This window comes from Panthera leo, chromosome B3 (assembly GCF_018350215.1).
Source record: "Panthera leo isolate Ple1 chromosome B3, P.leo_Ple1_pat1.1, whole genome shotgun sequence".
Classification (NCBI taxonomy): domain Eukaryota; kingdom Metazoa; phylum Chordata; class Mammalia; order Carnivora; family Felidae; genus Panthera; species Panthera leo.
In genome coordinates, this window is record NC_056684.1 from 40,985,457 (window position 1) to 41,001,187 (window position 15,731).

A 15,731-nucleotide genomic window follows, 5' to 3' on the forward strand; every position below is an offset into this window, starting at 1 on the left:
GTCGGGATACCATACAGGCCCTGACGGGAAACAACTGGCTGCACGTGCCAGAAGGGAGGGGATCACAGAAGATGTTCCAGTGTGTGTGTTGGAGTTGGGCGTCAGGGGGAAGAAAAAGCTTGTGAGGAAGGCCATTCCCCCAAAGTGAACTGCAGATTGGGGTACGGGTGATGAGGAGGTCGGTTGGCATGTGAGTGTCCAGTGATAGGAGGGCCTTGAATGCCACACGGAGATGGGCCTTGGGCATAGGCCACACTGGAGGCTTGTGGGAAGGGGGTGCCTGTGGTCTCATCCACGGTGTGCCAGGGGGAGAGTTTGCTGCAGCACCATGGAAACCATTCCAGAGAGGCCTGGAAGCAGTCAGCCCTGCTTTCTCAGTTTGCCCAGCGCATCCTGAATAATCTGGGGCCATGCTCGATATTTGCAATGAAGGTTCATCTGCAGCCTTCTTGTCCCCATAGCACAGAGTGGCTGGGCCCCTGCTCTGCTGAGGTCAGCGGCTTCACCCAGTGATAGGTAGGCTGCGTAGGCACCTGGAGAGGACGCTAGGTAGGGAGGGGGTCAGCAGACTTGGGCTCTGCTCCTTGCTCAGTGACCTTGGCAGTTTCTTGACCTCTTTGAGCTGCTCTGCAACCATGAAGGGACTAAATGACCTCTGAGGTCCCTTGTAGCCTCACCATTGTGAACACGGTATGGTGAACTGGGGGTGAGGATGAGTGGGACAGGAGGCAGGTCAGTGAGAGGGCATGGTCTGCAGGTGTGCACAGGTGACTCAGCAGGGATTTAGTAAGATTCCCAGGGCTGACTGTTGTCATTGCTACATCCCTGAGAGGAGCAAACAAACATAGCTACCATGATTTGAAATCTTGCTGGGCATTGATCCTTACATGCACCATCTCTGAATCTTCAGAACAACCCTCTGCCATGGTAGGTGACTCATTTTACAAATGGGAAATCATGGTTGCAAGAGATCCACTGACTTTGAGCAGGGTTCACTGTGAGTGACAGAGCTGGGATTTGAACCTCGACCTGCCTGGCTCTAAGCTCAAGTCTTTTGCACCTTACTGTGTAGCCCCCAGAGGCTGACTTCATCCTGCAGGGGCTCTTGGACATGCTGTACTGGGCTGGCGGGGATCACCCACTGACATCGGTCCTGCCAGGAGGACTGGCTTCTGGTTGGCACCATAGCAGGCACCTCTGACCAAAGCTGCTGGGGCATGGAGGGGCATGTTGGCCTCTCCCACAGCTGCCTGCCTGGTGGGCTGAGCTGGGTGATTTGTTTTGACAGGTGAGAGCAGTTTCACCTCTTGGTAGCAGCTCCACAAACCTGGTGCTGGGCAGTGGGGGCACCTACCGGAATGTGATCCTTCTTTCCAGCCATGCTTCGGAGGTGATGGCAAGCATGTGGGTAGTATTTGGTTGAAGCAACTAAAGCTGGAGGAAAGGGCAGATGGTTAGGACCACACTACCCCAGAGGGCATCCTGGCTTGGGCCCAGTGGTTTGTGGTCACAGTGGATTGTTCGTCCTTCCTGACCAGGAGCCAGGAGACCTGAGCCTTTGTATGTCCCGCCTTGGGGCCCAGAGGAGTGGGAATTTGCCCGGCCAGCTTGGGAGGTTATGCCACCTTGCAGTTGCAGAGGCTAGAGCGCGAAGGGGCTCTGGATCCCATCCAGTGTCTATTTTAGAACTGGGGAGCTGCGACCCAGAGAGAGGAAGTGATGTGCTTAAGTTCACATGGCCTCGTATGGTGGAGGTGGAACTGGAATTTCCCACTACCCAGGCCCAGGATCTTTTCTAGTGCCCTACCCTGTTCAGGAAGGGGGAAGCAAAGAAGCTTAGAAAAACCCCCTGGGGGAACTTCTGCTTTATTGGCCCTCAGGCTACCCTTGGGGATCCTCCCTCAGTCATTTTTCTCCTGGCCCAGCCCTATAGCAGCCCTGTGGGGAGGAGTGCACTAGGGCCCCCCTAGTGGTGGTGGAGGGCCTCCACAGGGCAGAAAAGGAAGGACCACTCACTGGTACCCAGTTCTTTCAGTGCACGTCGGCGTATTTCAGTGGGACATACAGGATGCAAGACACCATAGGGGAGGCCAGGAAACTTAACGCTGACCTGAATTTTCCCAGGGAGGCCACCGCTCAGGAGAGCAGTGTCACAATATGAGAGACAGCCTGCAACTTAGGACCACTTGCTCATAACCCCCACCTAAGGGGGTTAGAGCACAAGGTCAGGGGCTGCTTCACTGAAAAGTAAGGGAGTAAAACGAGGCAGGGATAGGGCATCGTCTCTGAAAGTGTGAAGAAGAGTAGGAAAGATATTCTAGGCAAGGGGAAGAGCCAGAGAAAAGGATGAAACTGAGATGTCATTCTGGGTGTGGTAATACCCACCTTGAGGGGATATGGGGCAGGTGCAAGCAAGTGATGGGCAGTGAGGCTGGGAAGGTAGTGTGGGGCAGTCAGTGCAGAACTTCGATGCCTCAAATATCAGGCAGCGCACCTTGACCTTACTCTCGTGGTCAGTGGGACCGCTGAAGATATTTAACCAAACTGGGTGATGTGGTGGCGAGCAGGGGCTGCACTGCCCAGGAAACCCACCCTGATGCCACCATGATGAGCTGTTGGACCTTGAGCCAGTGCTTTAGGTCTCTGAGCCTCTGTTTCCTCATCTGTGAAATGGGGGTGATAACAATCCACCACTCAGAATGGTTGCAAAGAAGACATAGAGCGCTAGTGCGCTGCTTGCCTTGGTGAATGTTTGGAAAATAACAGCCCCTGCTTTGCCTCCTGGTTAGTGAAGGCTGAAACAGCAAGAAGGAAACCCTTCTGAAAGCGAGAGGAGCTGCAGATATAGGGTCTATTTTACTGTTTTGCTATTTGAGGGCAGGTCTGAGCCAGAAGGTACATTTGGTCCAAATGGCTCTGTGTGTGAGTGGTAAGGTGAGGACAAGAATCTGGGTCCTGACACCCAGTAGAACATTCCTGCTGCCCTAAGGTCACCTCTCAGCCTGAAAACCACAGGCCATATCACTTTACCCAGACTCTCTATGGGGACTCTGCCAGGACCTCTCTTCTCTCCTTGAAACGAGGAGGTCGAGCCCAGGAGATCCTGAGATTCCTTTTCTGAGCCTTTAAACCCAGCGTAAGGGCAGGCCAGAACTGCACTCGGGGCCCCTCACCTGGGTGAAAGCGTCACTGGAAGAAAAGGCGTGCAGGGATGGGAAGCAAGTTCCAGGACAGGAAAATAGCTATGCCTGAGCTAGGGTCCAAGCCTGCCCTAGGTTGCCAGGCTGGAACAGAATATCCACTTCCCCCCCTGGGATAGATTTCCCAGGACCTTTGGGAAGCAGGAAGATAATTTACTCTAGTTGTTAGAGCAGAGGTTTTGGAGTCCAACAGACAGAGGTTAAAATCCCCATGTCTAGGAACACCTGGGTGGCTCAGTCGGTTGAGCGTCCAACTTCAGCTCAGGTCATGATCTCACAGTTCGTGAGTTTGAGCCCTACATCAGGCTTGCTGGTGTCAGCGAAGAGCCTGCTTAGGATCCTCTGGCTCCTTGTCTCTCTGGCCCTCCCCCACTCATGCTTTCTCACTCAAAAATAAAAAAAAACAAAACAAAACATGAAAATCCCTGTGTCCACAAGCCAGTATTTCAGTCTTGGTTTCTTTCTGAAACAGGGAAATGATAACATCCACTCCATAAGATAGCTGGAAGGGTTCAATGAGGTAGAAAGTATGTCCCGTGCTGGGTTAGCACATTGCAGCGAAATGGCAGGTGTCTTTGCTCAGGGAACAATTATGAGCACCTGGTAGATGCTGGGCTCTATACTGAGCTTTAGGTAATTGATAGGAACAAAACCCTCAGGAAGCTTATAACCCAGTATGAAGAGACAGATAAGTAAGCGACCACCTTGAGACAGTGTAAGACATATTGAAATGGGGGAAGCACAGGATGTTATGGGAACTGGGCAGGAAATGTGTGTGTGTGCACGCATGTGTAGGCCTTCTGGAGGAGGTACTATTTTTACTGAAACGTGAATAGGAAATTAGCCAGGTTTGGGGTAGGGACTGTGCAGGAAGAATGTTTCAAGCAGGGGAGAAGTCACCTGCTATGTGTTAAGTTCTTGGAGTGGGCAAGAACTTGCAGGGACAGGCAGTACTAAGGTAAGAAAACGTGGCCTGACCCTGAAGTTTTCACAAGCCAGTGCAGAGGCTGTTTCCCCTGGACTGTGGGACACAGAGGTGAGAGGATATAAGGCAAGGATACTTCTCACCTCTCAGAGCAATGCTGCCTGGGAGAATTCAGCCTCCAATTGTTTTTCCTTCTTCTCCCATGTTCCCTACCCATTTCCTCCTGCCCCATTATCCTGGGGGTCACCAGGTCTGGTGTGACTGCTTTTGTCCACTGTGGCTCCCATCCCCATTCAGTGTGTGCTGTGCCTTGAGCACTATGGTGGTCAGGAAGACCCCGGCTCTGACCCTCCTCTGCCCCAGAAGCAAGCCTCAGGGCCATTCCCTGGAGGAGAGGGGAAGTTCCTAATAAGGTAAGACGGTGGGCAGTGGGGAGGGCGCAGTTTACCGCATGGGGTTCCTGAACACTCGAGGTCCATGAGCAGCCATTTGAGGGCTGGATTGGGGGTATCGGAGTGGGGCCATCTCTCTGGGTCCCATCTCCTGACCTCCCCCCTCAGTCTCCTTTCTGCAGGACCTAAGATCCTGCTTTGCCTTGGGAAAGGACTTTGACACATTTTCACAATCAAGTTGAGAGAAGTCTCCAGAGGGGAAAAAGGATAAACAAGCTTTAAAAATGCAAAAGGAAATGTATTCTTTATTTATTTTCAAAGTCGGGGGAGGCCACAGCCAGCTCATTTGAGTGAAAGTTTCCAGCCACTCTGACATGAGGTCACAGAGACTTCAGGGAGCCACGACGTTTGGGATGGGGCAGCTGGAGTGTCTTCAGGCCAGATTCAGAATCGATTCAGCTAACAGGGCAACCGTCAGCCTGCCAGGCGCTGTGCTCTGCACTGCAGGGGTGAACATGCAAAGACCTAAATCCTCCCTCCAGCTGAGAGTCCGGTAGAGGAGCTAGAACAAAGACAGCAAGGACTGGTGGACAAGGAGAGAGTGTGACAAATGTCATAACAAAAAAGTTCAAATAAGCACCAAAGGGACAGGAGGGGGATTCATTTCTGGTGTGTGTGGGTGGGGTACTCACTGAGGAAAGCTTTCAAGGACTAGCTGAGTCAAGTTAGACTTTGAAGCCCAGCTAGGATTTTAATGGGCATAGATCAAGCAGAAGGCTTTCTAGGTAGAGCAGATAATGTGAGCAAAGGTACAAGGTGGGAAATTCTTCTTTGAGAAATAGGGATGTTTGGGGCGCCTTGGTGGCTCAGTCGGTTAAGCATCCGACTTCAGCTCAGGTCATGATCTAACGGTTCGTGAGTTCAAGCCCCACGTTGGGATCTGTGCTGACAGCTCAAAGTCTGGAGCCTGCAGTGGATTCTGTGTCTCCTTCTCTCTTGCCCCTCCCCCACTCGTGCTCGCTCTCTCTCTCTCAAAAATAAATAAACATTAAAAAAATTAAAAAACAAGAAATAGGGATGCTCGATTTTCTTAAACATGTATTTATTTATGTGTTTATTCATTCATGTAAAACTGCTTTATTGAGATACAAGTCACATACTATACAATTTGCCCATTTAAAGTGTACAATTTAGGGGCACCTGGGTGGCTCAGTCAGTTGAGCATCTGACTCTTAATTTCCTTTTTTTAAGTTTATTTATTTAATTTGGGAGAGAGAGAGAGAGCACGAGCAGGGGAGGGGCAGAGAGAGAAGGAGAAGAGAGAATCCCAAGCAGGGTCTGCACTGTCAGTGTGGAGCCCAATGTGGGGCTTGAACTTATGAACCTTGAGATCACGACCTGAGCCAAAACCAAGAGTCAGACACTCAACCACCTGGGCCACCCAGGTACCGCCTGACTCTTGATTTTGGCTAAGGTCGTGATCCCAGGGCTGTGGGATTGAGTCCCACATCAGGCTCCCTGTTGAGCATGGAGCCTGCCTAAGATAATGTCTCTGTGTCTCTCTCCCTCTGCCCTTACCTGCCTCTCTCTAAAATAATAAATAAATAAACAAATAAATAAAATAAAGTGTACAGTTTACAAAGTTGTGCAGCTAATACCACTACCAATTTTAGAAAATCATCATCACCCCAAAATGAAGTTCCATACCCATTAGCAGTCACTCCCCATTTCCCCAGTCCTGAGCAACTGCTAAACTACTTTCTCTTTCTATGGATTTACCTATTCAGGATATTTCACATAAATGGGATCATATAATACATGGTTTTTGGTGACTGATTCTGTCACTTAACATCATGTTCTCAAAGTTCATCTATGCTGAGGTATCAGTATTTCATTCCTTTGTATTCTTTCTCTGCCTCCATTCCTTTTTACGACTGAATAGTATTCCACTATATGGATATACTGGGTTCATCAGTTGATGGGACGTTTGTCTTGTTTCCATCGTGGGACTGTTATGAATTTGATGCTTTTGTGTGGATGTATGTTTTCAGGACATTCCACTTTGAAAAAAGTTTTTTTAATGTTTATTTATTTTTGAGAGAGAGAGACATAGAGTGTGAGCAGGGGAGGAGCAGAGAGAGAGAGGGAGACACAGAATCTGAGGCAGGCTCCAGGTTCTGAGCTGTCTGCACAGAGCCTGACACGGGGCTCGAACTCATAAACCTTGAAATCATGACCTGAGCTGAAGTCTGATGCTTAACTGACTGAGCCACCCAGGCACCCCCAGGACATTCCACTTTGAATGAAGTCTAGGACAGTCACAGTGAGGAGCAGGAGGGGAGAGGGTGAAGTGGAGAGACCTGCTAACCCACGTTCAGGCTCTGAGCAGTTGGGTGGGAGTGAGACGGGTAGGCTCAGAAGGGTAGGCTTGTGTCTGGCCTCCCTGAGAGCCTGTGGTGTATGAGGCCAGGGCAGGGCCATCCCCCCACCAACACATACCCACATGGTTGTGTCACATCTGGCAGCTGTTTGCTACACTGGAAATAGCCTGGGCAGCTGGTATTTTCCCGGGAAGTCAGGTGCATTTTTTTCCAGTGTCCTGCCGAGGGCCAAAATTAGTTAAACCCATAGAGAAGTGTGAGCTACATGGTTAGGCCAGAGGAGGGGAGTTTGTCAACAGGAAGCTGGCCAGCCAGGGGAAAGAGGTGGTCAGGAAGACAAAGGTTAATAAGCCGTGTGTAAAGCCAGGCTAAGCTGCTAGGCTCCCACCCCTATGGTCCTCACAGAGGCAGTGGTTTTGTTTACAGGAAATGCTTTGAATTTCTCACTGGCCCCATTTAACAGATCAGGAAACAGAGGCACTGCATTGAAGGATCTGCCATTCAGAGACAAAAAGGAGACTAAAAGCTAAGGTCTCTGGTTCTGCTGTGAGCAGCAGATTTCATAAAACCCAGGCCTTGCCCTCAGTGCTATGTCTGTCTTTGAGTTCACAGGAGAAGACAGGACGCAAAAACAAGAAAGAATTTTAGTCTCCTAAAAAAGAACACCAAACCCCACCCCACCCCTAAAGCAAAAACACAAAACAGGGCTTTAATTACCATCTTTTCATCCTTTCCTTCTTTACTTTTTTTTTATTGTTGTTCTCCAGCCAGAAAACATTATGTTGTTAGACAAGAATATTCCCATTCCACACATCAAGCTGATTGACTTTGGCCTGGCTCATGAAATAGAAGATGGAGTTGAATTTAAGAATATTTTTGGGACGCCAGAATTTGTTGGTAAGTTTTAGGCCTATTTCTCTCCCAGCTAAGTAGGCATCTGGGATCAAAAGGTAGAGAAATTCTGGGAACAAACCCTGTGTCTGTTTGAGAGTCTGGGCTGGGAGATGGTACCTTGGAGACTCCCCCTTGGAAACCTAATGGGTGGGGAAGAAAATGTCCTGCAAGTTTTCTGGGTAAGGGTCCAGGTGCTGGCTTTGAGCACCCAGTGGGGCAGGAGGAGGCCCGGTGGGGCTAGAGGCCTTTGCAGAGTCAAACCGTCCCAGAGCTGGCCCCACCTCCTGTTCTTAGATGAATTTATTGTGAAAATTTAAAATTTCCTCACCCTCTGGCATTCCCATAAACTCAAGTTTCTCTGAAGTAGCTTTTGACTTCCTGAAAAAGAGAAGGGAAATCATCTGCTAAATGCCAGATCCACCCACTCACCTCTCCTGTGTGCCTGGCCTTTATTCTTGCACAGGGGGCCCTGCTTCACAAGAGCCTTGGCAGCTCCCCCATCCCTCCGTTTCTATCAGCCTTGGCTCAGGCCCCAGAAGCCCCCTCGTGGGACTGGGGCTGCAGGCTGAGGGTCCTAGAGAGAAAGCCTTACAGAAGGGAGAGGAATGAGAATTGAGGACCACTGTCTCTCTGCTTTGGGAGTTGAAGTGGTCTTGGAAATGGAGGGAGGTCATGGTCTCTCCGAAATCTGGGGAAAACTTCTGACATAAATAAAATAAGGAAAACAGAATGTTTCAGATCATCCATCCTGATGGATTTTCAGGTCACACATGCCAGCCCCACAGCCACTATGGAATGGTGCTATTAAGGCTCCACAGACCCCAGGGTAGGGGAACTTTGCTGTGTGCCAGGCACTATGCCGGTGCTCTGCAGACATCACCTCAGCTAATCTTCAAACAACCTCATGAAGCAGATTTAATTATTTTCTCTATCGGATGCTTTGTTCAAGGCAAAACAACCAGTAGGTGGTAGAGCTAACATTCAAATACAGATACATGCAGCATCAAAGCCTGTGCCCTCTTGGTTACACGGGGTTGTCTCTCTAGAAAGACCTTGTCCCGAGGAGGCTTACAATTTAGTTGTGGAAACATCAAACGACCGAGTGTGAGTGGTAGAAGGATCTTTTTAGGTCATCTGGGCTAGTTCAACAAATGTAGGATTGGAAGTCTGGGGGATTTTAGTGAAGGTCAACCAATGGCTATTCTTCATCTAATATCTATGACAGATATTAGGTGAGGTACTGAGGACACAGTGGCGGCAGGGAGCTACACTCAGAATGATTCATGCAAGGTCACACAATGAGCTGGTGGCAGAAGCAACTTGAACCAAGGGCACAAGACATCTATTCTTGAACTTTGTCCAAGACGGCAGTTGCTGCCCACCATTCACATATGTGGTGAAATGCATATATTTATTCACTTAAGTTCAGAACAGATGCTAACAGTAAATGGTTCAACTAGACATTCAGGGCAATAGTGGAAGAGGTGTCACAAGACAGGATGTGATTAATTATAAAGTGAATGATAGAGACATCTCTGAAGACTTCTCAAACAAGATATTCACTCTGGCAAAGTCAATGGGATCAGTCATGCCCTTGAGTCAGTGAGAGACAAAGGGCTGGTGTTGTGGGTTGGAGAAGTGTGAGGAGGGGTAGGGAAAGAGGCAGGGTAGAAGAGGAGAATACATCCCAGTCTCAGTCGTTCATAGCAGTGGGGAGGGCCAGAATTAGTACATTTATCCAGGACAATTCCCTGTCCACTCTGGATGAAACAGAGAGTTCCTATCAGAATGGCCATGTGAGTGAGACATTGATGGCTAGGGCCAGACTATGGAGGGTTCTTTCCAGTGATACAGTGTTAAATGTCTAACAACTGGGTCTCCAAAACAAAACAAAACCCAACCCTAATTTATAGCATTTGCCAATTTTAAGCTACCAACTTGTCACTGAATTCAGAGTTGGGAAGAGATACACACACTTGACCCTTGTGAGCCAGTATGACCCAGCTCTAGCCTAGAACTGGTTTTGTTTGCACCTTACAGATATACAGGGTGACTTCTCTAGGCCTCTGCCCAAATTATGATAACTTTCTTCATCCAGGACTCCTGAGAAACAGGTTATAATTACTTGTCCTACTCCCACCATTCCTCTGAAACTTCAACCTGAGACACAGTATTGAGAAGTTACCATCAGCTTCTAGGAGCATGGTGGACCCGGTCTTCCAAAAGCCCTCCTGCAACAAAACTTGATTCTTGAGAAAAATATTCTTTATAATGAAATTCTGGACTCATGGGAAATAAGGAAATCTTTAAGGGTAGTAACTCCTCCTGCATCACCTGCCCCACCTCCAAAGCCAGTGAAATATGAACTTAGAGCTGGAGCTGTGAGCAGCAAGAAAATTCAAGAGGAGGACCTCTCCCAAAGGCAAGTGTATGTATCAGCATTTCAATCAGAGACTAGCAAGACTTAGACATCCAAGGACATAAGATATTGAAATGATCACATGTTCACTGTAAAATCAAGGGAATGTATATAGAAACAAAAGAATCATAAGAATGAGCAAGCAACAAGAGACTGTCAAAAATGACCAGGCAAATGCTAAAAAGAACCAGGAAGAACTTTAAGAAATTCTATACTCCTAGAAATTTAAAATTTAGTGAATGAGTTAAACAGCAGATTACACACAGCTGAAGAGAGAATTAAAGAATTGAAAGGCAGAGCTGAATAAAATTAGCCAAAATACCACAGAAAGATCAAGATACAGGAATATGAAATAGAGGACAAGTGTGAGAGGGTGAAAACAGAAAACCTAACACAGGTCTGTTTGGAATCCCAGAGGAGGGAATAAGACAACAGAGGATCAACATTTGAAGAAAATGGCTGAGAATTTTCAGAACTGTTGTGAAAACATGCATCTCCAGATACAGAAAGGACAATGTATATCAAACAGAAAAAAAAAATCCATTGTAGTTACACTGTAGTTAACATTATAGTTAAACTACAGGGTACCAAAGACAAAGAGATCATGAAAGCAGCCAGGAAGAAAAGACAGATAGTAAATAAATAAATAAATAAATAAATAAATAAAAATTTGACAGTGTACTTGTTAAAACAACAGTAGAAGCCCATGTCCAATAGAATATTATCTTTCAAGAACTAAGGAAAAATTAAAAAACAATGATTAGGGAGCATCTCTCTACTTGCTAGATGGGATGCTGTCCAGTTCATGAATCGCTTAATAAAGCCAATTACAATCCTCAAAAAAAAAAAAAAACAAAAAAAAAACCCAAAACACTCTTAACTCTACACCCAGCAAAAGTTATATTTCAAGAATGAGGATAAGTGATTCAGGCAAAACATAGCAAAATCCAAAAATATGAAAAAGAACAATACAAACCATAAAACAATTAAACCACCAACAAACCTTTATTACTAGAGCTTCTAAAGATGTGCTTGTGAACTAAATGTTCTCTGAAGGAAGACCTCACTGTGTGAAGTAATAGAGCAAAGAAATAAGTAAACATTCGGCAAATATAACCATTTTCTGTTTAAAATGATGATGGTGGTGGTGATGATGATGATGATGACAGTGATGGATGGTCATGGATGTTTTAATTGCAGGGTTAAAAAAACAGAACTAAAAATTGAGGAAAATAATGTTAGATAGGAAGGAGTTCTTGAAATGAGTGTTCTAAGGCTCTTGTATTATTAGAGGAGAGTCAAAAGATTGCTTATGTTAGAATTTGTTAGATAGCCATCCTAAAGTCTCAAGGGTGGCCATTACAAAAATGTAAGTAGGGAAGGAAAACAGTAAGAGAAGTAATAAAATAAAAAACACCAAGAAAGAAGAAGAAAAGCACAGAAGAAAATAGACAAGCAAATGCACATAGAGAACAGAAGTGAGTGTATATGTGTATCAAGCAGATAAGCCTGGAAAGTGAGTTGTGCTTCTCAAACTCTCTATGGTGAAAGACTTAAATGTTTTTTTTCTTTAATCTGTCCTGGACTGCTTCTTCATTAAAGACACAAGAAAAATAAATCCCTAGAAAAATCATCACAATTTGAATGTCATGGCAATGTCACATTGCTGTACGAGTTTCTAAAAGCTTACTTCCCATTTCTGGACCTATTGTGTCTGGGCCAGTGACTCTTTGTCTTCAGACCACACTTTGAATCACCGTGCTAGAGAATGTCTTTCATGTTTGTGAGGAGACTTGTGCAAAAAAGTTCATAGCAATGTTGTTCTGATAAGAATAGAAGTGGAAACCATCCAAATGATCATTGAGAGGACAATGACTGAAAGATGATACATATTAACACAGTGGACTATTACATAGCAGTGAAAATGAAAGACCATGTGTGAACATTCAGTGAACACTAGAAGCATAATGTTAGAGGGTGGGGGGATCAAGTGACTACATTATCTCCGGGATGACATCGTTTTAATGAAGCTAAAAAATAAGCAAAACCAGAAAAGTGGTTCCTTGTGTCTCTAATTAGAGAGGGGGAGGGGGATGGTGGTCACATGCTACAGATGCAGTAGTTTTAACATTGTTCTAGATGCACCAATGTAGCCTTTCCCACGCTCTCCCTTTTTCCATTATGATTAAATAGGCTCAGTCCTTCTCCCTTCTCTAGCTATTCCCCTCTTTTTCTCCTCAGTTTCATGACCAAGCTTTTTTTGTAGCATTGTCTACACCCTTATCTCTACTTCCCACAGTCAGGGCACCTCTGGACACCACACACTTTCTAAGTGCTTGCCTGCTTGATCTTTGGGTGGCATTGGGTCCTCTTCTGTCCTGGGTAGACTGTTCTTTCCTAGACTCTGCACCCACTCTTGGTCACCACATCATCCACACAGCTCCCGTTTCCACCTGCACGATGACTCCAGATTTGATGGCTCCAAGTCACTCTCCCATACCCGGGGCATCTTTGCCTGGATGCCCCTCGGGCATCTCAGGTTCATCATCTCATTGGCCCCAGATTGTTGTCATTCTTCTTAGGGAGGAGGGGTCCCTCTTTCAGACCAGATTCAGGAACGTGGATTCCCTCTCTGCCTTCTTTTCTTTGTTATGACCTTCCAGCGCTGACCTGACTGTTTTCCACCAGAGACTTCTAAAGCAAGCCTTGTTGTCAGGCCCCATTTCCCCTTCTGGCATCTTCCTTACCCCACCCTCCTCTTCCTCTTCCAGGCATCCCTCTGTCCTTTCCTTCTTCCTCACCATGAAGGCCTCTTTGTAAAAGATTTCTACCAGGATAACAGGCAACTTCATTTCTCAAAATTCTTAGACCCAGATTATCTCCATCTGTTGTTCTGATTTTTCCTTAGTGAGGATTCAGGAGGGAGACATTTGTCACCAAACTCCCTAAAATTCCCTATCACCATCTCTTCTTGTTTTCATACTCCTGCTGATTCTTCAATATGGCTTCTTTCAGCTCCAGAAATTGTGAACTACGAGCCCCTGGGCCTGGAGGCTGACATGTGGTAAGTTGTATAGACGACCCAGGTGACCTTGGGGTCCTTTCAAGGGCAGAAGGCCTCAGACTCTGACTCTGGATGACATCATCCTGCTTGGCCATGAAAACCCCTTTCTCCACACGTTCAGAGCCTCTGGCTGCTCCCGGTGTGCTGGACCTGTGGCCCAGAGAAGCTGAGGCAGCCAGGCCTGGACCTGAGGCCTGTTAGAACACAGCCGAGGCAGAGACAAGGGGAGAGGCTCACCCTGGAGGCCTGCCACAGCTATGATAAAGAAATAGTAACAATAGCTTATTTAGTTAATCAACCAAGTGATCACTGAGAGCCTTGTAGGCTCTAAGAGCTGTGTTGGGCCTGAGGATACCATAGTGATTGATTTTCTGCACAGACAGGACTCGTTTCATTTGAACAGGGCTTTATACTTGGCTGAGTGAGTACCTTGATTGCTTGGTTTTCTAAAATCCTCCTGGAAGTTTTGTGAGGTAGTTATCATTAACCTCATTTTATGAGGAGAATGAGGCTCAGAGATCATAAGGGACTTGCCCCAATCACAGCCTGCAAGTGCAGAAGTCTGACCTTGAACTTGGGTCCTCGGACTCAGTGTCCAGAGCTTGATGACTCCAGATGCATCCCAGGTTGCTGCTGAAGACTGGGATGAGTGGAGAGGGCTATGGACTTGAGGTGACATCCTTAGGCCACTGTATAGGGGCACGTGACTCTTCCCCTTGAGAAGCATGGGGGGGAGTCCCTTGCTGGGCTGGGATCAGAGCCAGGTGGCTCTGACTTGCCTGTTCTTTGTTTTGCAGGAGTATAGGCGTCATCACCTACATCCTGTGAGTATCCCTGATGCTGGGTCCCAACCTAGCTTGGATCTGGGGAACTGGGAGGAATGAGAGAGGGGTAGGGACAGGCAGCCTGAATTTACTGGTTTTACTCATGAATCACTTACCACTAGCCAGATGTGTTCAATCCACACAGCACACCTGAGGCTCCATGCTTTTAGCTCCATTACATACTTTTGGCCCTAGGGTTGACCTTGGGCCTTATCTGCATCCCTACCCTGGCCAGGCATCCAATGCTCAGCTTCACCCAGGCTGCATTTCCTGTGAGAAAGTCAGCTTTCACCCAGAACCCTTGGGACAGCCCTCAGGCTGCCGTGCCTTCCCCATCCTGCTCCTTCTTTCTCTCCCAGTCCCCCCTTCCTTCCCCGGCTCTCACGTGCTCTCGTCTTTCTCCCCAGAGTCTCTTTCCCACTCCTGAAGTATTAAGTTGCTTAAGCAGAATTTCCTGTGTAGCTCCATGTGCAGTGGATCTGTCACTTTCTATCTTTGTGACCTTGGGCAGATACTTAACGTCTGGGCCTGTTTTCCTCATCAGGAAAATAAGAATCACAAACTTCCTGCCACGGTGTGCTGTGCGGGTTAAATAAGCAGACATGTGTGCAAACTTCCTAGCGCAGCTTGGTGTTCATTCCATCAGTGCTTCTCAACCATTTCCCCCCCAACAGCACAGCTGGAACATGCTCTTTTTACGGCACATTGAGTTTGAGTTAGCCCGTAGCCAGAGGGGACATGGGGGCTCCAGTACTCACCAGCTGAGGGGGACCATCTCTCCGCATTCCTGTAAACCAGTTCTCTGACTTCCAGCACCACTTAGACTGGGAGCTCTTTACAATGTGGGGGACCCCTCTGAGCTATGGCAGAGGGTCTCAATCCTGGCTGTACCTTAGACCTTTTAATACCCAACACTGCCCAGGCCCACTGCAGATCTATTACATCATAATTGCCAGGGATGGAGTCTGGCCATCAGCATTTTTTTTTAAGCCCCAAAAGAACTGGATGCAGAGAAAGAGAATTTGATGCATTGCTCGATGGTTCCAGATTTTGTGTTGGCTCTTAAAACCTTGATTTTTTTTCAGAACTCGGATTTCCATTTTGAAATATTAAGGAATTCCAGTGTGTACAAAGCATATAGTCTTCTTTTAGCTTGTTTGAGTTCTACACAGTTTACTGGGTGCCTGCTCCATGGTGGGCACTGTGCCAGGCACTCAGGATACTGACATGGAGGAGGTCTGCCCTGCGTGCCTGGAGCTCCCTGTGTTGGAGGGAGACACCACACAGCTCAGTCGCACTCAATAGGACCAAGATTATGCTGATGTATGAACATGCCTGTGTGAGGCACAGCTGGGAGAGACACTCGTTTGCTGGGACTGTGGGAGATTTAATGAGAAAGAGATTGAGATTAATATGAACTGGCCTGTACAGAATGAGATTAATTCTCTGGGTGGAAAGGGAGAGAAGGGATGTCTGCTGAGGAAAGGAACAGTGAGCCTGTTAAAGTGTGGTGAAATGTACTGAGCGTGTGGTAGGGACCAACTTCCAGTGTCTTGCTCAGGAGTTCAAACGTGATCCTATAGAAAATGGGAAGTCACAGGAAGTTCTTTGTGTTCTAACAAAGATAGTAGT

The 15,731-nt window shown here is 47.1% G+C and overlaps 1 protein-coding gene and 1 long non-coding RNA gene across 4 annotated transcripts in view; one reads left to right on the plus strand and one right to left on the minus strand.

Moving 5' to 3' along the window:
• The window catches only part of DAPK2 (death associated protein kinase 2), a 120,713-nt gene that overhangs the window by 84,872 nt on the left and 20,110 nt on the right, over positions 1–15,731 (plus strand). For all 3 annotated transcript variants that reach the window (XM_042941768.1, XM_042941769.1, XM_042941770.1), the window contains 3 exons: positions 7,666–7,795; positions 13,227–13,275; positions 14,073–14,099. In XM_042941768.1, coding sequence (XP_042797702.1) covers positions 7,666–7,795; positions 13,227–13,275; positions 14,073–14,099 — 206 coding nt within the window. The remainder of the gene's footprint in view (positions 1–7,665; positions 7,796–13,226; positions 13,276–14,072; positions 14,100–15,731) is intronic.
• On the minus strand, positions 4,848–15,721 carry LOC122221936. The gene is made up of 5 exons (XR_006203518.1): positions 14,858–15,721; positions 8,121–8,170; positions 7,616–7,731; positions 7,017–7,116; positions 4,848–5,079 (listed from the first exon to the last, which is right to left on the minus strand). It is a non-coding gene; the product is annotated as an uncharacterized LOC122221936 (long non-coding RNA).